Source organism: Sardina pilchardus, chromosome 6, assembly GCF_963854185.1.
Source record: "Sardina pilchardus chromosome 6, fSarPil1.1, whole genome shotgun sequence".
NCBI lineage: Eukaryota > Metazoa > Chordata > Actinopteri > Clupeiformes > Clupeidae > Sardina > Sardina pilchardus.
This window is the reverse complement of record NC_084999.1, coordinates 18,631,659-18,649,158: the sequence shown is the minus strand read 5'-3', so window position 1 is coordinate 18,649,158 and position 17,500 is coordinate 18,631,659. Positions and strand designations below refer to the sequence as shown.

General features: G+C 42.1%; 1 protein-coding gene across 1 annotated transcript in view; it reads right to left on the bottom strand.

The window, feature by feature from the left end:
* Nucleotides 1–17,500, bottom strand: part of csmd3a (CUB and Sushi multiple domains 3a) — a 191,899-nt gene that overhangs the window by 168,935 nt on the left and 5,464 nt on the right. The window contains exon 2 of the mRNA XM_062539706.1: nucleotides 3,562–3,784. Within this exon, the coding sequence (XP_062395690.1) occupies nucleotides 3,562–3,784 (223 nt within the window). The remainder of the gene's footprint in view (nucleotides 1–3,561; nucleotides 3,785–17,500) is intronic.

Genomic DNA, 17,500 nt, shown 5'->3' with positions numbered 1-17,500 from the left:
GAATGCGTTTAGCATCCTAAGCACCTAGCAGCCACAATGTCATGGAAGGTTATCTTAAGGTAAGAACTCTTGATGGAAAGTCTTTGCAAGTGGATGCTTATTAAATAACAAGGCACTGAGCTCATCACTTCTTTCTCCTCAGCGTTCTCAGCCGGGCTAACTCTTCCACTTCTATTTTTGTCAACGTCGGAGAAAGTTGACATGGCGACTGGTGACAAAATAGCTTGGCTGGTTTTTGAAGTGAGTCACATGATAAATTGCTACAAAACAAGAACTGAATGTGAGACTGACAGAACAAAGGACGATGCATGCTTATTTTGGGAGACAATAAAAGGATTTAGAGGAATAAAATAATGGCCAAGTCCACATGTATTTTTAGCAATAATCTGTATAATCCGGACCTGTTTAGTGGAGGATTAGATGCATGGGAATGCAAACAAAAGAAATATGTTGCCATAGAGAAATATTTACCCTTTGGACCACTTAATTTTACTCACTATGGTGGTGGCAAGAGCAGTGGCAGCAGATGTTATCAGTGCAATTATCATTGCTAACTTAACACAGCATCCCTCAGCAAAGAGTCACATTACAGTTTACAGAGATGCTACATTTGTAAGAAAATACTTATCTGCTGAACTTTTCAACTTCTTCTTCAATAGTTTATGCAAAAATCCATTCTGATCTACATTAAGTCCTCTATAATTCAGTAGCACATCATAGTACAACATCTACTTAGATATGTCTAACTTCTGTTTCAGCACATATTTCCAAAACAATAAGGTCTGGTGGGGGGTTACATTATTAGCTACCACAAAGGACACTATATTGAAATGGTTCATAACACTGACATATTTTAAATAGGCTACCTAAACCTAACATCTCCATCTGGGTAAATGATATTTTGCTAAAAGGATAGAGATAAAGCTATTTTCTGAAGCAAAATTCACTACTACTACTCTTACAACAGCCAAAGTCCTTCAAGGCAAGTCTTGGTGGCCATATTGCAACGCTTTTTGGGCACTTATCAGGCATCTATTGGGGCAGAAATGTGTGTGCGCGAGGCTTCACAACACCAACCTTGCTCCAGCGGAGATCACAATACATGATTGGCAGAATGTATTCACAACACACCACATAATTGGCACAATATATTCACATGTCTTTTTGTTTGCCACAGAAGGGGCGGGATGTGTGTAGACAACTGCCATATTGGTGTTCCAAACTAACCCCATGGATCTCTATGGAGGATTTTTTGAGTGCTGTATCTCCTCATTACAGAGTCTCTATTACAGCCCAGTCTACAAACACCACTCCTCATAATAAGGCAATTAAGTCTGTGTACATCATTTTGTGAAGGGCCTTTCAAAGTGAAAACTCACATACATTTTTACATGAGAATAAACGACATAGAAAACCATCCTCCAAAATAAATAGAGATGTTTGTTGTCATTTGGGGATTTCAAAACTCTGGCTGATGCTGTTGCAGCTAGGTTGCATCACCGGTCATCATTTTCCAGTCCCCCTCCTAATCACTTGTGAATATTTAAAAAATCTGTATACACATGTTTGACTGCTTCAGATGCTATTAAATCCCCAAACAGAGATATGTGGGTGCTACAATGTTGATAAAGCCAAACCAGGACATGGTTGTAGTGCATATTATGCAATTACATGTAATTACAAATGCTAATACAAAGGTTATTACAGCATTTATTACAATATATTTAATTTGAAGTGGATTTAATATGGATCGCTGCATTGTCATGGGCAGTTTCACGTGAATCACAAATTGATTTATCATAATTGCCTTTTTGTCTGCCGCTTAAGTGGAGGACAATCAGGGAATTATGCCTCTGAGGAGCTGGATGCAGCATCTTGGGTAATAATAGGCCAACAGTCAATGTAATTACTCAGACAATTCACTGCATCCGTACATCCAGAGTCTCTTTTCGCTGGGATCAACTTGCACGGGACGTCCATCATTCTTAGATTAGATTATGGCGGTGGAGATTTACGTGGCATTTTAGGGGCTCCAAAAAATGTAAATCTGCGTAAAATCATTTCGATGATCCATACTCTACCATCTGCCCATTATGCACAGTGTTCATAACAACGGAAATTAGCAGAAGGTGCTAGTGTTGCTGCTTCGCTTGCTCTTTTTCTTTGGATTTATGGCAGCTATAGTCTTGTGGCTATGTGGTTTTTTTGGGGGGGTTTTTTTGCTTTGCTTTCCAGTGGCTTTCTTTACTGTGGCAACACTTGATCATTCGTCTGCTGTCTCTCTGCCTGGTATAAAGTGGCTGCATTCCTCTGTGCATGTGTCAAGGGCAGCTTGTGTCAGTACGAAGGTGAGTCTGCTGATCCCTTACACTGTGTACGTTGCTTCCTGGATTGATTCATTAAGCCAGTACTCAAAAAGAACTCTTTGTTCACAGCTTTATAATCAATCCGCTTCCTTGAATTCAATTTTTTTGCTGCTTTTTTTCTGGTCCGTGTTCTGCTGTCTTGCTCATACATTGAAAACCCATATTTTCTCTCTCCCCTCCCATCTCTCTCTCTCTCTGTCTCTCCCTCTCTCTTTTTCTTTGCCTCTCAATCTTTCCTCTCTCTCCTCTTCATCTTTGGCTTTTGCTGAAATCATGAGAATGTGTTGGGGTCAGCACGAAATTCTTTAATGTATGCTTGGCATCCGGCCAGACTCGATGGGAACATGGGACTCTCAGAAACAGCACGAGATTTAAGAAGGTTCTGGAAGCCCTTGCCATTTCTCCGGGGAGCTGACTGAGTGCAGAAGCACTGCTTCATTACTGAACAACTACAGATACTGACTCGCTAAATATGCAATCCTCTCCGCTTCGCGTCGTGGCCACATTACCATCTCGAAAATGCGCATTAACTTTTGCCACCCGAATTCCGTGTTGTCCATTATCCCTTACTTGTCAGACCCCTGTGCCTCTAGATATTCTATTACAGCACTTGCTCTGTACTGTAAGCACTGTAGCACTATTTGTAGCGCTTGTGCAGGTTTTTATTTTCTGAGCAATCGCACCGTAGTCAGCTTGTGTGTTCAGCATGGTTCTTAAAATCCCTAATTAAGCTCTTGCTGCTGCTATTATGGGCATTCGGTTTGAATTTGTGTTTATTTTTCGAGACTCTTTCAGTGACGAGGCTGTTTGCATCATTTTAATGGCCGTGTTGATGACTGATAGCGATTAGCGGCAGACTGATCTGGGTCTTGATTAATTAGGAACTAGGGCACTTCCGAACTAACACGCGGCCTCCTGCAGAAAGCAGACGTAGCGATCAACACAGCATGTTTGCACCAAAGACTCTTTTTTCCCCCCCTTTAAATGTCCTCCAAACAGCCCGAGACTTGCTTCACTTTCAGACACTTACAAAATGCCAACGTATAACCTCTTATATTCTGCGCTGTGTCGACATGCTGATTACCCTCCATGTCCTTCTGCTGTGTCACTGAAAGTTTGTCCTGAATACCAAAATATCCCCCGTAATTGTAACCAGGGCAGTGTGGTGGGCACCGGCGGTGACAGGGTGACTCACCTTGCTCGAAAGTTTGCCGGGTGAGGATGCCCATCATACAAAGATAAAAAGTCGTACTCCTCCTCCACAGCGAAAGACTGAAAAACTATGTGAATTCTGTTCCTCTCCTCCGCCACAATAACCCACGTACAGTTGGCACCGTTGGGATATCCGTGTGGGAATCCGGGGCTTTCTATGGTGCCATTCCTCCCTTTTAAAGTCCCTCCACAAGTAAAAATGAAACCTGAAAGGGGAAGAGAGAAGAGAGACATTAAGCCATTGACACGGCCACAACTCAACACAATTACAGCATTTAGTATTCTAGGCCCACCTTCAGTGAATGTTCTATTTTTACTAATGAGAAGTATATAATCACTCATATCTAGGTTTTCTCATTTTCTTCTGGATTTGTCATTTCTTTGTGTGGATTTGTGGATGTGTGTCTGCTACTGCTGCTGCTGCTGTGTGTGTGTGTGTGTGTGTGTGTGCTTGCATGGCCGTGTGTTAAAAATAACTATAATGGTCTTTTGCATTCTGGTATGAAAGAGAGATTGGTGAAATTCAATTCCCAAGACAATGACTGAAGCATCACATAAGTCAGGCTACAACACTTTTAGAGTTAAGAGTTTCATTTCATGGCTTATGATTCAATGGAAATGAGACAGGAGCTCTCTCCCGTATTTTGGCAATAATAATGCAGTTTACATTGAGCCCACTGCCACATACAAAACAGGGCTATTTTACTGGCAATTCAGTGAGTAGACTAGTAATGACAAAAGAAAGTTAATTGAGATTTCCTGTTTATCCTCTCTACACCCCTCAAGAGGTAATTAGCTTTTCCGGTATGGGGATGATTTTTGTAACTTTGTTTCAACATTTGAGTGTGTGTGTGTGTGTGTGTGTGTGTGTGTGTGAGAGAGAGAGAGAGAGAGAGAGAGAGAGAGACAGTGTGTGTGTGTGTGTGTGTGTGTGTGTGTGTGTATGTGTCTGTGAAGTGCACACCAAAAGGATATCAAGATAACCATAGGGGCCTGCTCGCATTGACTGGACCCCCTGCCACTGTTCCATTTTCCAGCATTTTCACTCTATTGTGTGGAAAAATATTCGAGCAACCGGCTCAACAAAGGCAATGAGAGCCTCTCCAAATAATCCCTGAATGCATATTGCAGACATGAACAGCAGCAACCGAAATGGTTGCTCTTGCATGGAATTTCATTCCACCATCCAAGTTCACGACCTGTGAGACCACATTACAGCCAATAGCCTCACGTCACTCCAGGAAATCTTTTTGGAATTATTAAAATAAACAGAGAAAACTAGTATTCCACCCTAACACAAACAGATTGTTTCACTGCTTGCACCTACTATTACAATCCTTCCCCTGGTACCCTTAGTTGTTTATTAACGCCGAGGGGATTCTCGATTCCCCTATTATAGTGCTGCCGTTCCCAGTGGAGATAATCTTTGCAACACATCATGCAAAGAAAACAAGGCGGGGCACAGAAATGGAGTCAATACTCTTCACGCATGCATCCCCTTATAGCACCAGTCAATGGGATTTGCATTTACCCTTGACTAGTAAACAAGGGGGTATGAAAGGGAAGGGGCTGTCGCCTCTAGCCCAATCAAATTAGGTTCGAGAAAAGGATTTAACCATTATATGGTACAACTATGATAAGCTTGTAGTAATTATATTTACATAAAGCACTAACACTCAGGGGACAAAATAGTATTGTTGAGGATCGCAATGACTATGAGGTAAAAATGAAAGAGATAACTGAAGAGGATAGAGGAAACCACTAACCAGGGTTCAACTCACTAATACAAGCTATAGTGTTGTGGAATGGATGAGCACAGAAAAACTAGAAAAGCTCTCAGAGAGTGCAGACCTCCGCCTGCATTGTTCTTCCTAGGTTGTCATACATTTGAACCTAAACTATTCAGATCGCCACCACGTGGTCATACCATGCCATTACGCCACTAAGCTAAATACATAAATGCCTCCAGAATCCCGACGGAATTACGGATCACTCCCAAAATGTTATCGATTCTTCCTTGGGTCATGTCCGACCTTCCCTGAAATCGGAATCGAAATCCATCCATCACTTTTTGAGTTATCTTGCTAACAAACAGACAGACAGACAGACAGACAAACAAACAAACAAACAGACAAACAAACGCCGGTCCCCGATGAAAACATATACCTCCTTGGCGGAGGTAATAACCACCAAAAGCCCATTTTGTAAAACAAAAGGGCCAAATCCTTGAGACTTCTCTGTGAAATGGACATCTGGTGAATTCCCAGCGGTGCTGGCGAGCCGCTGTGTGATATGCGGCGTCGAGGAGAAGGAGTCGAGGGTGCAATCTCAGCACCCCGAAAAAGTCTATCACTCTGTCCCTGTGGGGCCACAATGAGGAGTAATTACAGAGAAATTAGCTTTCGCACTCCTTATCGATCACATATCCAAAAGAGGGCGCTGCGCCGTTTTCCTCACTTGGACTGTCTTATCTCTGACTCCCCTGCATTCCCTGGAGTGGAGCAGACAAGGCACCTTCAAAGATGTTAACTCCTTTGAAGCCAATTGCCCAGCACGGACGCTAATAGCTGCTATCTGGCCCTCCATTCTTCTGTTTTTCTTGGTGTTTTTCTCTCTCTCTCTTTCTCTCTCTCTCAATGGTCTTGGTGGGCATCCTGAAGTGGGGGACCAGATACAAAAAGCCAAGGTTCACGGACGCGCAACATGGTGGATGTCATTGTCAAAGCGGCAGTGGCAACTTAAGAAGATTAAAACAAGGGCACACGTTATGACACACAAAAAGAACGCACACACACACACACACACACACAGACACACACACACTAGCACGCATACACAAACACAAACATACACATTTCTCTCTCTCTCTCTCTCACTTGCTCTTTCTCTCTCTCATACAGACATTCCCTTTCTTTTCACTCTCTCTCACTCTGTCTCTTATACACACACAAACACAAACAGAGAGAGGGAGAGAGAGAGAGAGACAGAGAGGGAGGGAGAGACAGAGAGAGAGAGACAGAGAGAGAGAGAGAGAGAGAGAGAGACAGAGAGAGGGAGAGAGAACCTCACAGGCTAAAACTTCAGGCTTGCTATAATTAGCGCCGAGTTTCTCCCCACGCATCATGACTCTGGGCCTTGGATCATATTAGCATTCAGTGCCACTAGCGAGACATTTTAAGGTGCTGGCCAGCCTAAGTATAACTGTGTCATGCATTGTGCTGGATCAATGAAATTGTCTCAAGGCATCTCCATTGCTAACCTCAAAAGCTAAAATATGATAGAGCTGCTAATCGAGCTAAGTGCTCCATTCCACACTCTCTTCCCACTGTCTTGACAGCCCTTCATCTCGAGGTCTAATTTTTTGACTAACATCATTGTAGACCTACTGTCCATGTTTAACTTTTCCTACCCTTTGATTTGTTAAGGGCCCAGGCTTGCAACAAGATTCTCATATAACACTTCCCCAACAGCTCAACCAGACCGGCAGAGAAAACCCTATTAAGGAAGGTTAAGATACAGACTGCCCATGTTCATAAGCCTTTAAGCACATTCTATGTTTTAAAATAACTCATATTGTGCTTTAAAATGTGGCTATAACCATTTCCTACAACCCTTGCTACCAATTCTGTCTCAAGGGCCTTTACGTCACTGTGATAGTGACATTTTTTATCCTTCACTTTTGTTAACTGTCGATGAACAAATAGATTCAAGCACAACTGAATCTATGAGAGACTACAAAAAAAAAACTTCCATCCTCCTGTTGCACTAGACACTTCAAAAGAAGGCGCCGCGTTTCCAACACACTCTTGTGCTTTCAGAGAACATAATGTTCGTGGACGTGCCCCAAATCCATTCCAGCATTCTATCTCCCGTGTTCATTTCCTGCTTTACTCTCGTGGCAAAGCTGCCCGATTCATCCACTAGTCACCTTGATTATACTGCTCGCTCCCCTGAGGTCATTCTCTCAGACGCGGAATGGCAGTCGCCTGGCACAGCCACAATGAATTGCAATGAGAGGCAGCATTAACCACATGTGGAGACTGCCAGGCACTGATAGTGGCTCAGGCCTTATGAATCAGCATCTAAACACGTATAGCTCATTCGGATGGGAGGCTGGGGCTGAGATGGACCCAGCTGTTTGCCTCCGTAGTTAAACATATTGGCTCCTCCGGATGCTCTTTCTCGGCGACCGCTCTCCTGTGGACGCCTGTCTGGGTGGCTCTCGTGTTCACTCCAAAACTGATTTGCTTCGCTTCCAGATGGGTAACTGCGATGGATTATTATTTTTGTTTTTATATTCTTCACAGATGGCTGCCGTGCGTTCTGTCAGTGACAGTATGAGAAAACAGGGCCTGGATTCTGTCCCTTTACACGTCGACCTGCATCTGTCCGTCTTCTAAATACATCCTAGCTCCCCCTCATTCTACAGACGTGTGAAGGAAATCCATAATAATAATTATTATTATTTGCACAACAACGACAAGTGAATTTAACAAAATATTCAAGACCTGAGCCAAACACATAATTGCTAACCTAACAACTTCACAGCTCAAAGAACTGTAATTTCATAGACAGACGTAAATTGATGGATGTTTGTATTACACCTCAGAAAAGAAAGCTAATTTAATAAGTCTGTGGATAGACATAGGGTCATGGCATGAGAATAGTGTATGTCAGGGGTCTCCAATGTTTTCTCCTCCGAGAGCTACTATGAGGAAAAGAACGTGATCAAAAGCTGCTAATGTTTAATTTTAGAAGTAGCAGTATTCACTTCCACACAAAACAGATGAATAAGCTTTTTATGCATTTTAAGGCTCTATTAAACCTCTGTTAACCTTCTCAAATTTGATTTGATAAAAAGAAAAAGAAACTGTGACTGATATCAGATTCAGATTCATGAACACGTTTCTTGAACATTTTGGAGAGCTATTCAGAAACAGGTGGGGAGCTCCTGGTAGCCAGCCACCTGTTTGAGGCCCCTGGTGTGTGTAATTACAGAGGGCTCCTCACTGTGGCATGGCCATTGTGTATAGGTTGGCCAGAACATAAAGACAAGTGCCTCTAATACTGTACATGTGACATTTGGTCTCTCTAGTGCTCTGCCTTTCACCAAAAACATTTATTGCATTGGAGTTTTACGACAGTTTAACCCGAATGGAAAGTGTTAACAACAGACAGATGTCAAGGCCACTGATCACAACACAAGCCATCCTCCCAGGGAACAGCATCAGTGTCTGATTGAGCCTGAGTCCACACTTTCAGAGGCAGTGCACAGCTTCTCTTTAAGATTTTTTTTCTCTAGTCCTACTGTGGTTGCAAGGCTGCGAGCAAAAAAACTGAGGCCGTGTCCTCAATCTCTGCTAAAAAGGGTGTATAAAGTGTTCTGCTTGTGTGGCAACAGCGTGAAGGGGCCTCCATTTCAGTGTTGGGAGGTGCTAACAGTTCACCATCTTCTTTGAACCCGAAGGGAGGCTATTGAAATCTGCTGGAAGCTATTTTCTCATAAAAAGTTGTGACATACTGTATCGTAATATTTATCGACTAGAAAAGGACAGATGATGTTTACTGTAGCCTGCAACACCTGTTTTAGATTCTTTCATCAGCTTGTGATGCGCTGGTCTAGCACTTGCCTGTTAGCACTTGTTGATCTACACTCTCCATTTGATACAGCAAAACAATAACTGCTCCTTTCAACACTTGTTTTCCCTTCATGTTGAAACTGGCACACTAGCATATTTATATTGTTGTCTTCTGACATCATATCATAATATGTGATGTTAAGCAACATCCATCAAACCGTTTTAACACAAGCAATACAAACAGCACACCATGCCAATATAGCAGTCTATGCTCAGACAAAAGGATGTGCACAGTGTCATTTTAATATTGTATCCCGTGCATTTTAAACTTGTTTGTCAAAGTCTTTGGTGGGATTATGTTCTGGAAATGAATAGATAAGAAACAGCAGCGTTCAGACAGTGGAATTGAAGACAAGACAAGAAATTGTATTGGCTTTGTTTAGGTCTAGTAAGGCTAATTTGGTGAGTGTTAATATGGCTTGCTTGTCACCATCCATCTACATTGTCTTTTAGATAGATCTGCATTGCCTCAAACACAGCATTTGTTATGCCAGAGACAAACAAATACCATTTTGACAGTAAAATTGGAATTAGCATTCAATTCTCATCTGTCAAACTAAAATCCAGCACTTAAAGCACAACAAACAGTGAATGCAAGACATGCAGAGGACCCCAGGCTTTGTGAAATACTGTAACAGTCAAAACTTCAGACCCCTAACGTTCAAAAAGAGCCACTATACACACTCGTCATATTCTGCCCATTGAATCTGTGACTGTCACCATTAAAAACCCCTTGCTGAGAGCCTTCCATAGCACTTATGAGTGATTTGAAATGATCACCTACTAGCTTGCACTGATTGCACGTCCAATGGTCCAGCAGTTCTGGCACATTATTTTCAATCTTGATTGTAATGAAGTGGATTGAGAGGATCTGACTTAGATAGGCTCTCACCCTGAACCAGGGTGGGCCAACCATTTAACTGCTTCCCTCAGAGAGCATTACAGCTAGAAAAGGCTTGGGCCATGATACGAACCAAGACATTATACTCACCAAAGGAATGTAGACAGTGAAGACATAAGGTAATTCAATTTATTTAGTTTCTTTCTTGACTAATTCTTCAAAATGTTTTTCATTTTTGTTTCTGCTGTTGACTAGAATTGTTAGACAATATCTCCCCATGCTGAATAAGGTCCAGGATAAAAGGATTAGCAAATAAATCCATCTCCATTTGTAATGGCACGACACCTCTAAGTACTGGTTTCTCCTAACTATGACAGGCTCTTTTGCGCTGTGTGTGTTTATTAGCGCCTGACCTTGCAGGCGCACAGGGAGTCCGATTGATCAAAGTGGTGGTGGTAGCCCTTTGAAGCCCATAAAGGTCAACCTGGAGCTCATGACGCCAAAAGGAATGGACTCCAAGCGGACCGCAGCTATATGGCGTATATAATACAGTATATATAGCGGTCTCCACCACGGCAACAAGCATCACACTGTGGAATGCACTAGAATTTATCACCATCCTCAAGCACTGTCAAGGACAGATGAAGCCATATGAACTCTACCAAAGCCACACAGTCTCACACTGTTAATATAGTGTGGGTAAGGATAGGTGTAGGCTATATTAGCATTATATGGTCAACGATTTCCAGATTCATGTAAACAATTAAGTAAGGGATAATCAACGACGCGCCGTGCGTTTATAGGAAAATAATGCACGTTCGAAGTGGTAATAAGGACCCGACGCCGCAGGCGGAGGGGACTTTACACTTCGATAAGTGCATTATTTTCCTATAAACGCACAGGGCGCGGAGTTGATTATCCCGCTTATACCACTGCTACTATCACTTTCGTTTATATTGCCGCTGTCTTAGATACAACGTTGTTGTTTTTACCGTTACATTGACATTGGCGAATTAATATTCAAGTGTAATAAGCCCAAAAGTAGGGAACTACTTCATAGCCGTGCGGTATATAGAAAAATAATGCACGTTCCAAATAGCGCATCACAATAGGAAATTTGACCAAGCAGTGGTATAAATGTATATATCAAATACTACCAAATATAAATGTGTTACATATGTGCTACTCAAACAACATCTGTTGACAACATCTACATGGGGACATTATTATAAAGAGAAAGATACTGTCAGCTAATAATGTATCTGACTGTGTATGTAAATGCAAAAAAAGACTATTTGGACGTCATCAGGAGTTGACTCATAATTGGTGTTTGTGTGAAATTCAAGAACAAAGCATTTCCACAAACAAAGCCGTGCCTGCTCACAAGAATGTAATCTCTTTGTAAACTCCAAAGGGAATTCCACCAGGTAAAGAGTAACGGAAAGCAATCTCACTGTCTCTACATTTACCACGCGTCTTGATTTCAAAATTAGGCTCAGGGAAACACTTCACCTACACTGCTGGTGAGAAAGTAATCTATACATACATGTTTTGTGACTTTGATTGTTTTTGGTTAGTAATTCATTTAAATAAGATGTTCAAACTGGTTTATAAATGAAATAGCGGTCCCGGTTTGGTGCTTAATAATTACTTCCTCAGACCACCATCTGTTATCAAATTTTGTAGACACTTCTGAGGATTTCAGAAGCGGTGCGTGCGTGCGTGCGTGCGTGCGTGCGTGCGTGCGTGCGTGCGTGCGTGTGTGTGTGTGTGTGGTTGGAAATGAAGTAAGATGTGTCTTCTAGTGCAGCAGGTCCTCATCCACTTATCAGTGCAAGTCAGCCAAGCCGTCTCGTCGCAGGATGTTCAACATTGACAGCGGTGTGTGCGTGCATGGACTGCGGGTTGGAAGGCCGTGATTAACTGGTCAGTAATATGCTCTCAGGTCCACGCCACAGACCACAGGTCACCTGTAATGTCCTCAATGTCCGACATGTAATTTGACAGGAATCAATCAGTCAGTGATCCGCGGACAGAGAAGAGGCCCTCTATACATGCTACTCTATCTGGGCTGCCAGGGGAGAAATGACAAGCTGTGATGATGGCATTTACTCGTGAACACCCACACACCCACACACACACAACAAAACACACATACACACACACACACCCACACCCTGGTACTGCGGTGACACAGACTTCACTAGAACAAGTATTAATAGTAGAGGGGTGATGCTGAGTAGATGAAAAAGTTCTGCATTATTGATGTGTCCTTCACCCATGAACTGTCAAACATGTCCCATCCCTCTTCAAACACCGTCGTTGTGTCACACATTGCTGTTAACAACAACGTGGTGATTTCTTTCAATATTTCTTAACAGCCTGGTTGGAGGAATGTAGAACAAGGGTGTTTTTATAACTCATGTCAAACAGCGAGATAAAAACTATCCCTGCTGATATTCGGTTCAATTTACTGCTCATTAATGGAAGCATAATGTAATGACTGTATATCTGCTTGAAAGTAAAAAAAAAACATGCTCACATCACAATGTAGCACCAGATTAGTGGACTTTTGCATAAAAAGTACTTTTAAAATGTGCCAGTCATCAGGAATGAATAAAAGATGAGCCTCTAAAATTATGCGAAATAATCCTTCCCATCCTATTAAACAGGGACAAAACAGGCTTGACTCTCCACAATATGGCAGAGGCCGGCCTCTCTTCTTTAAAGGGGGAGAGTACATTCAGATACAAATGAGTGCACATAAAGCGGTGATCCAACACCTGAGGGCAAAGGATAATGTCCTCATTCCCCGGGAATATCATTTCACAGACAAATTACACCACTGATGAGCTACTCCTCACGACTTGTCTTTCCCATGCTCAACAACTTCCCCTCATCTCTCCCTTGGATCAGTAAATGCCAAAAGAAACGTGGAGCCATCTTGAAGATAGTTTTTGAGGAAAAGTAGATTGGAGACTTATTAACGTCCAGAAATATCTTGGGGCAATGGAATTTTTAGTATCATGCTGTTTTACTGACAAGCTACATCATATTGTTCGAAATGACACCAGTACAGCCTTTTAGAAACTATGCTGTCTATTCAGAGAAATAGAAAGTCAGACTCAGTACATTCTTTGATGTCCAAATCATCTTGCAAATAACACAGCTTAGAAGTTTGGCTCAAAGTAGAGCTTTTTGACAATATACTGTCCATTGATCAGAACATCTTCAGACATTTGTTTGCTGTTTATCTTATACAATCTTCCCTTCTCACAAAATCAAATAAAGCTGTAGTCTAGGGTTCTGCCATCCAGCTGTAGCGCCAATTCGGAGATTGAGAAGCTTATTAGAAATGTATCAGAGGAAGCTGGAGGGCAATAACAGTGTTGTTTGTTTAGCAAAGCATAATATGTGGAAAGCAACTTCAAAGCCAGGACATGCATGCCTGTAGCTCTCACACCACCACTGTGAATTTCGGCGGTGAAAAGAAGACAAAGACAAATGCTCATCATTTGCATTTGAAGAAACACCCTTTGTGTTCACTATATTGCAGGTGTGTCACAAAGAAGCTTTGAATTCTATATGATGTTTTTTTTTTCCGTAATGACCTCTAAGCATTTAGTTTTGAATTTATGATGTAGTGAGACTACGAGAGGCGATGAATATATATATATATATAACTAGTACAGTCCATTTATCCACCCCAAAAAATGCCTCACACTTCAGTGACACTCTAGCACCAACCTACTCCAAGTACAATCCCCTGAGACAGATTGCCTGTACTTTGCGAAGGTACAGACAGTCCATCTGTGATTTTTCTGGAAAGACAGTGGAAATGTCCTTTCTACAAAATGTCATTCTGGACCTTGTAGTAAAGAAGCTCTCTACACAATCCCTCCATTACAGTCAAATCCATTTCGTAAGATATCATCATCATTTGAGATGAAGACAAAGTTAATTTTGCAAACAATACAATCTATCGGTCTGTTAGTCTGTCCGCCTGCTCATCTGTCTCCTGGTTTGTCCGCCGTAATGATTTAGTAGGTAGTTTGTCTTAATGCAGTAAGTCATTGTTAATATAATACGACTTACTGGACAAGGTAAGAAAATACACCGAATAGAGTCTGGAAAACACTGGAAATAGTCCAAGCGTTAAAAGTCATCATCTTGCCAAGGGAGTATATGAGTAGATGGCAGGGGTTAATGACACCCTCATCCATCACAGCGGCTCTCCATATCCACAACACAGCACATTTCCAATTGCATTCCACGTTCGTTCTCCCTCATGCCTTGTCAAGATGCCATGCTATCACAGTGTGGCTGATTCTGGCGGGGGAGAATAGAGACAGAGAAGTATCAGCTACGTGATTCGGGGGGGGGGGGGGGGGGGGGGGGGAGTGGGTGGATGCTGGCCGCTGAAAGACTCTCCACACATAACCAGACAGCCACTGGACCATGACACTCAAAACGTGAAAGATGATGGGGGCAGGCCAGAGAACAGCTGGATGTGATCCAATCAGCAGGATCTAAGCAAAATAGGATCACCTGGCAGGTGCATCTGGTATGGAAATGAGAGTGGTGAAATTCACTCAGCGGATGGACGGACAGTGCGCCCAGGGCACTATCCAAAAATGTTCACCCGAGGCGCTGTCCATTTATAGATGTCCAACCAAAAAATGAAGTATATTACATCAGGCCGTTAAATGACAGCATGCCCAGATTTAATGATGGCTGTATACGCCTCCATTGGCTGCACACACACACAACACTGGAATTTACTCCGAGGGACGAGGCATGTGAATTGAATTGGTCCTGAGCCAGGAGCGATTCGAGCATCTCTGATGTGCTAAGTGTGAAAGGAATTTGTGATGCACTGTAGCAAAGCGATGTTGTGTCATCATAAGAAGATGACAAGGTTGATGAAAAAGGATTGGCTATGTATGTAAATAATTGCCTAAACCATTATTCATCTTATACCAATGGTGTGAACATATTCTTATCAGTATGTGTCATGTTGCAGTATTCCCTTGACATGCATACTATAATAGCATGCATGTAATGGGACTACTGCAATGACACAACCCGATAAAAGCATAAAGTTATAAACAAAACGCAAGCCTGACGTGAGCCACTGAAACACACACTTAACACGTCACGGAAGAAGACGATGATGAATAGGCATTACATGTTTCTGTCATGATATCGCTGAGCACTAATGATATTCTTAATTAAGTAAAAGGGCCTTGTATCCAATAGAAAAATAAATGACTATGCCTCAAGCTAACCATTCGGAGAGATGGAATGTTCCACCAACAACGATTTTCTCAGCTACTACTCAGTGTACTTCCTATTCAAACTGGCCGTGCAATCTATCAATGTCATTTGCAGCCTGCGTTCAAAGTAGAGTTCGTATGATTTATAGATGAAAAATTAGGTGTAATATGGTCGTTAAGGTTGGAAATGGGTTAAGAACGGTTGATATTTCCTGAAGTTTAAAGAAAGAAGGGGGTCATCATGATTAGCTACTCTTCCCTTCACTTTAAGCCTGTTGAGACACCAAACTAGATAGATATATGGTATCCAACTGTGGAGTGAACAGGGTTTGATGCATACAGTATGAGTCTTTCTCGTTTACTTCTCTGTATGAAAACATGGTGTAGCCTACTCTGTGTTTGTCTGTGACATGTTTTCCCCCCAAATGGAATATCCTGTCACAGAGACCGGAGGTCGTGAGTTATCCTGCATAGCCTATAAGGCAGCGAAATTACATACCAAGTAATGACAACTTAAGAAAACCAATTGACTATTTATTGACCTGGAACATTTGTATTGCTGGGCACAAAACGTTAATCCGATAAAGCAGACACGAGAAGTGGATGACGATTCTCTCTTGAGAGCCAACACGTTAAGCGAGGTGACGCGTGATGTCATTAACAAGAATTGTGGGTGCACGCGCAACAATTAGTTCTACTGTAGCCTTGTGTTCAGCCTGAAATCCAAAAATGCCTCGTTTCAAATGTGGGTTTAATAGCCTACTTAAAGTAAATATTAAAATATTGATTAAAGGTTAACCTTTTAAAGAGATTAAATACAAAGTCATCACAGGGTCGGTTGATGGTGTCGATGCCTTCGGGAAGCACTTAAGATAGCCCATAGTTAACGAATGAATATTACCTTAACATTCGACATAAGCTACTGAAACACATTTACCTGGGAAAATCCAACTTTTCAGTGCATGCGAAAACATAAGCTAAATGCAGATGACCCCTTATAAACAATTTTGGTAATGTTATACCCAATGGCAGTAGAAAAGACTTTCAGTCTGAGACATAGGCTATATAATCACTGTTTGCGAGCTCAATTTCTTGGAATTGTGGGAACAGGTATGAGGATGACTGAAGCACCACTTTAAGATGCTGAAAAGCACAAACAGGAAAATCCAGGCTATTTTACATTACTCAAGATATGCTTATCCCTGGAAATAATGCTAATAATGTCCGAGTATGGATGTGATCTGGGAAAGTAAAACAAAACATGAGGGTGCCAAAAATGGTCAATGTTATCTTCGTTTCACGCCGAGACGGAGTAGCTGCGCCGCGTTCGAATGCATAGCCTATACAGCAAGAATATTTATTAAGCCCTTACTCAAAGCCTGCATTGAGCGCTCAGCCTTGCAAGTCAATTCGCTCTCTAAACTCCCTCCTAAATCCCTTGCGTTTAGTAGGTCTGTCGGACGCATCAGACACAAGCCTTGTGAAAATTAAGAGCAAAAAAGAACCGCAGACTCACCATGTACGTATGTGAACATCATTGAAAATAGAATATTCCAAATTATAAAGCCAGATTTTATCCTCATCGTTTTGTCTTGAACCAAGTCCGTTCGTCCACATTTAATACATCCTCTGTTAGAAAGAACTAAAAATCCATTAATGCCATCGACGTATCCGGCTTTATAAACTGATTTCATATTCACAAAGTGTACGCTGGCTATTTGTGGTATTGATAGTCCTCGGTTGGAGGCAGAGTGCTGTCGTGTGGCGGGAGTGCGGTCACTGCGCGATGTGAGCTCTACGGTGATTTTTAGGATATCACAGCAACCTTGACGAGGACTCAACCATCTCGCCAACAGGGGCACAAAGTATACTCTTGTCTCCGCTTTTACCCCCTTTTCATCCGCTCTCTTTCACTCCCCTCCTCTCAAGGCGACCTCCGGCTGTGATCATTACTGCTTTTAGCAATAAGGCAAAAGAAATTCAATCGACACTTCAAGAAATAAATGAGTAGTTTCTTTTTATGGTTTCGTTTCAGCTGACCACCCGTCCAGACTTGCTATCAACGACTTTAAATCGAACGTCTCGTCTCGCAGATTAAACAGGGAATGAGTTGGAGGCAACCAAGAGATTTTTCTTGGATTTTCTTATGTTAATGAAGCCTATGCA